Source organism: Emiliania huxleyi, assembly GCF_000372725.1.
Source record: "Emiliania huxleyi CCMP1516 unplaced genomic scaffold EMIHUscaffold_308, whole genome shotgun sequence".
Lineage (NCBI taxonomy): Eukaryota > Haptophyta > Isochrysidales > Noelaerhabdaceae > Emiliania > Emiliania huxleyi.
The window spans coordinates 13,670-17,213 of NW_005199702.1; the positions used below are offsets into that span (position 1 = coordinate 13,670).

General features: G+C 72.0%; 1 protein-coding gene across 1 annotated transcript; it reads left to right on the plus strand.

Annotated features, from left to right (window-relative positions):
• Positions 1-2,532, plus strand: EMIHUDRAFT_430491 (hypothetical protein; the record flags this gene model as incomplete). The annotated part of the gene is made up of 2 exons (XM_005774750.1): positions 1-74; positions 163-2,532. A coding segment is annotated over exon 2 (2,280 nt), but the record flags the coding sequence as incomplete, so codon positions are not given.
• Positions 2,533-3,544: the final 1,012 nt, after the last annotated feature.

Consider the following 3,544-nt stretch of genomic DNA (forward strand, 5'->3'; position numbering starts at 1 on the left):
TCGCGACGGGCGGCGCCGCGCCGTCGGTGGCCATCATCGGTGCCGGCGGCAACATTGGCGCGCGGCTGCACGAGGTGGCCTCGGCCAACCCTCCCCCTCCTCCTCACTCACTCCCCTTGGTCCTGCCCTCCCTTCTCACCGTCCCTTGGTGACCGGTGGCAGGTGCTCTCGGCCAACTGCGGCTGGAAGGTCACGGGTTATGACCGCGAGCCGCGGCTGAGCCCGCCGCGCGCCAAGTACCCGATCACGCCGATGAGCGCGGCAAGCATCCCAGCGGCGGAGCTGGCGGCGTACGACGCGGTCGTCTACCTCGGCGGGCTGACCGGCCGGGCGGCGTGCGACCGGCACACGCGCGAACAGACCTTGTCGGAGAACGTCGACGACCCGCTCGCGCTCGCGTCGCGCATGGGCCCCTCCCAGCTGCTGGTCTTCGCCTCCACCTCCGCCATCGCCGAAGGCTCCGGCCAGCGGAGCGCGCGAGAGGACACGGCGGTGCGCACCGAGCTGCTCGACTCGTACTCATCCTCGATGCACCAGCGCGAGGCCGCCATGCGACAGCTCGCCGCCAGCAAGCCCGCCGGCGCACCGCAGCTCGTCGGGCTGCGCTTCGGCACCGTCATCGGCGTCTCGCCCGGGCAGCGCGTCGACCTGGGCCCGCCGGCCATGCTCAAGTCGGCGTACACGAGTGGCGTCCTCAAGGTGGCTCACCCCGAGACGTCACGCGCCTTCCTGTGGCTGGAGGACCTGTGCCGCGGCATCTCGCGCACCATCGAGCTGCGGCGAGGCGGCGCCGCGAGCGTCGGAGCGCCGCCGGCGACGGCCCATCACAGCAAGCGTTCGGCGCCGTCGTCGTCTTCGATGGCGCCCGCCGCGCCACCGCCGTTTGCAATCTACCATCTGAGCTCGTTCAACTCGAATGTGGGCGCGCTCGCGGCCGCCATCGCCGCGCGCACCGGCGCGCGTATCGCCGCGTCCAACCACGGCACCGCGTCGAAGGACGTGCTCGGCTTCTCCCTCAACAACTCCCTCTTCGCGCGCACGTACAACTTCACGGTCCGCGGCTCGCTCGCCACGGCCATCAGGCAGCTCGACGGCGCCGCGCCTGACTCGCTCATTGGCAAGGGCGCGCACACGACGGCGGTCCACGTGCCGCCCGCGGCGGACGAGCCGACGCCGACGGACGCCGCGTGCGACGGCGACCGACCGACCGGCCGACCAACCGAAAGACCGACCTTCAAGCACGACCACGCCCACTGCCCGCACGCGCTAACGCACGCGCCACCTCCGCCTGCCACCAACAGCGGCGGCGTCAACGTGACCTCCATCCGCTGCCCCGTGTGCGGCTCGCACGACATCCAGCTCGCGCTCGACCTGCGCGACCAGCCGCTGGCCAATGACTTCATGAAGACGACCACGGAGGCGCTGCGCGCCGAGAAGTTCCCGCTCGCGCTCGTGCACTGCCGCCAGTGCCACCACATGCACCTCTCGCAGCTCGTCTCGCGCAAGCGCCTCTTCTCCGACTACATGTACGTCTCGGGCACGTCCAAGACGCTCCTCAAGCACTTCGAGTGGCTGGCGCAGAAGATCCAGGCCGACGTGGAGACGCTCCCGCTCGAGGGCGCGCGCACCAAGCGCGCGGTGCTCGAGCTCGCATGCAACGACGGCTCGCAGCTCGACGCCTTCGCGAGGCTCGGCTGGAAGACGTACGGAGTCGACCCGGCGGCCAACATCGTGCCCACCGCCGTGGCCAAGGGGCACCAGGTCAAGGTGGGCTTCTGGGGGGCACAGAGCGTGTGGCCGCCCGAGGGCAAGCCGGTGGTGCTCGACGCGATCGTCGCGCAGAATGTGCTCGCGCACGTGCCCTCACCCACGCAGTTCCTCAAGGACTGCGCCGCGGCGATGGGGCCGCGCACGCTGCTCTTCATCCAGACGTCGCAGTGCGCCATGCACGAGGACGGCCAGTTTGACACGGCGTACCACGAGCACCTCTCCTTCTTCACGTCGCACTCGTTTGAGCGCGCCGCCACCGCCGCCCAGCTGGCGGTCCTCTCCTTCGAGACCGCGCCCATCCACGGCATCTCGTGCCTGTGGAAGCTCAAGCGCGCCGACGGCGAGTCGTCGGGCGCGCTGGCGGGCGGCACGAGCCTGCGGGCCAAGCTGGATGAGGAGGTGCGCCTCGGCATCACCACCGATTTCTTCTACGAGCGCTACCGCATGCGCGCCGAGGAGACGTCCGCGTGGCTCGACACCCAGCTCGCGGCGCTCTCTGCGGCGGGCTACAGGCTCGGCGGCTACGGCGCCGCCGCCAAGGGGATGGTGCTTCTCCACTTCATGCTCGGCCGCGGCGGCGCCAACGCGGCGGCGCACTCACTCGAGTTTGTGCTGGACGACGCGCCGATGAAGCAGGGCACGTACTGCCCCGGCACCACCATCCCCGTGCGCCCGACGCGCTCCCTCGAGGGCGTCTTCACCGCCGACGAGAAGCCGCTCGCCCTCGTCATGTTCGCGTGGAACTTTGCGGCCGAGCTCTTCGGCAACCTGCAGAAGCTACTCGCCGCCGCGCCGCCGACGCGCTCGGGGCGGCCGCGCGTCGTGCTGGCGGTGCTGCCCTTCCCCACGCCGCGCGTGGTCACCCTCGAGGGCGACACCGTTGCCCAGATGCACTACCATCCCGCCCAGATCGGCGCGACCTACAGAGGGTTGGTGGGCGCGGCCGGTGCGCGGCGCGCGGTGCTACTGACGAGCTTCGCGGACGACGCGGCTGTGCTGCCTCACTGGATCCGCCACCACGCGCACATGTTCGACGAGGCCATGCTGCTCGACTGCGGCTCGGCCGACGCGTCAGGCGTCATCATCGAGCGCGAGGCGCCGCCCACCTGGCGGGTCGTCCGCGCGCCCAATGCCTCCTCTGCCCTCCACGGCTGTGCGCACCATCTCGCGAGCCACGCGGCCGCCGCCGCCCCGCACGACTGGGTCTTCCCGCTGCAGCTGCACGAGCTGCTGGTGCACGGCGACCTGCGCGGCGCGCTCGCCGCCCTCGACGGCCAGGCGGGCCCGCCACCCCTCGCGGCGACGCTGCAGTTCCCCGCGCTGCAGATGGCGGTCTCCTCCGCCGCCAGGGCACCCGCCGACCGCTTCACTGACCTGGCGACGCAGCGCTCGCGGTACCATCCGGCGGCGCCGCTGGCCACCTTCCGCGCGACGACGGGCGCCGCCAAGCGCCATGCGAGCGGGCAGGTGCAGGCGCTCTCCAGCAAGGACGGCTTTGTTCTCGTCTACCCGCCGATCAGCACCGCCCACGGCAACAGCAACAGGGGCGGCGGCGGCCGCGACGCGGCGGCGGATGCGGACACGGGCGACCTCTCGGAGCTATACGAGGTCATTGCGAGGGGCCCGCGGCCGGCCGGGGCGGGCGGGCCCTCCGGACTGTGGCCCACCCGCGAGGCCTTCGCGCTGCACCGCATCTTCCACGAGGCGGGGCTCTCGGCGCCGCCGCAGGGCCGCGCGCGCCAGCGTCGCAAGCGAGCTCGCCAGGCGTACGATT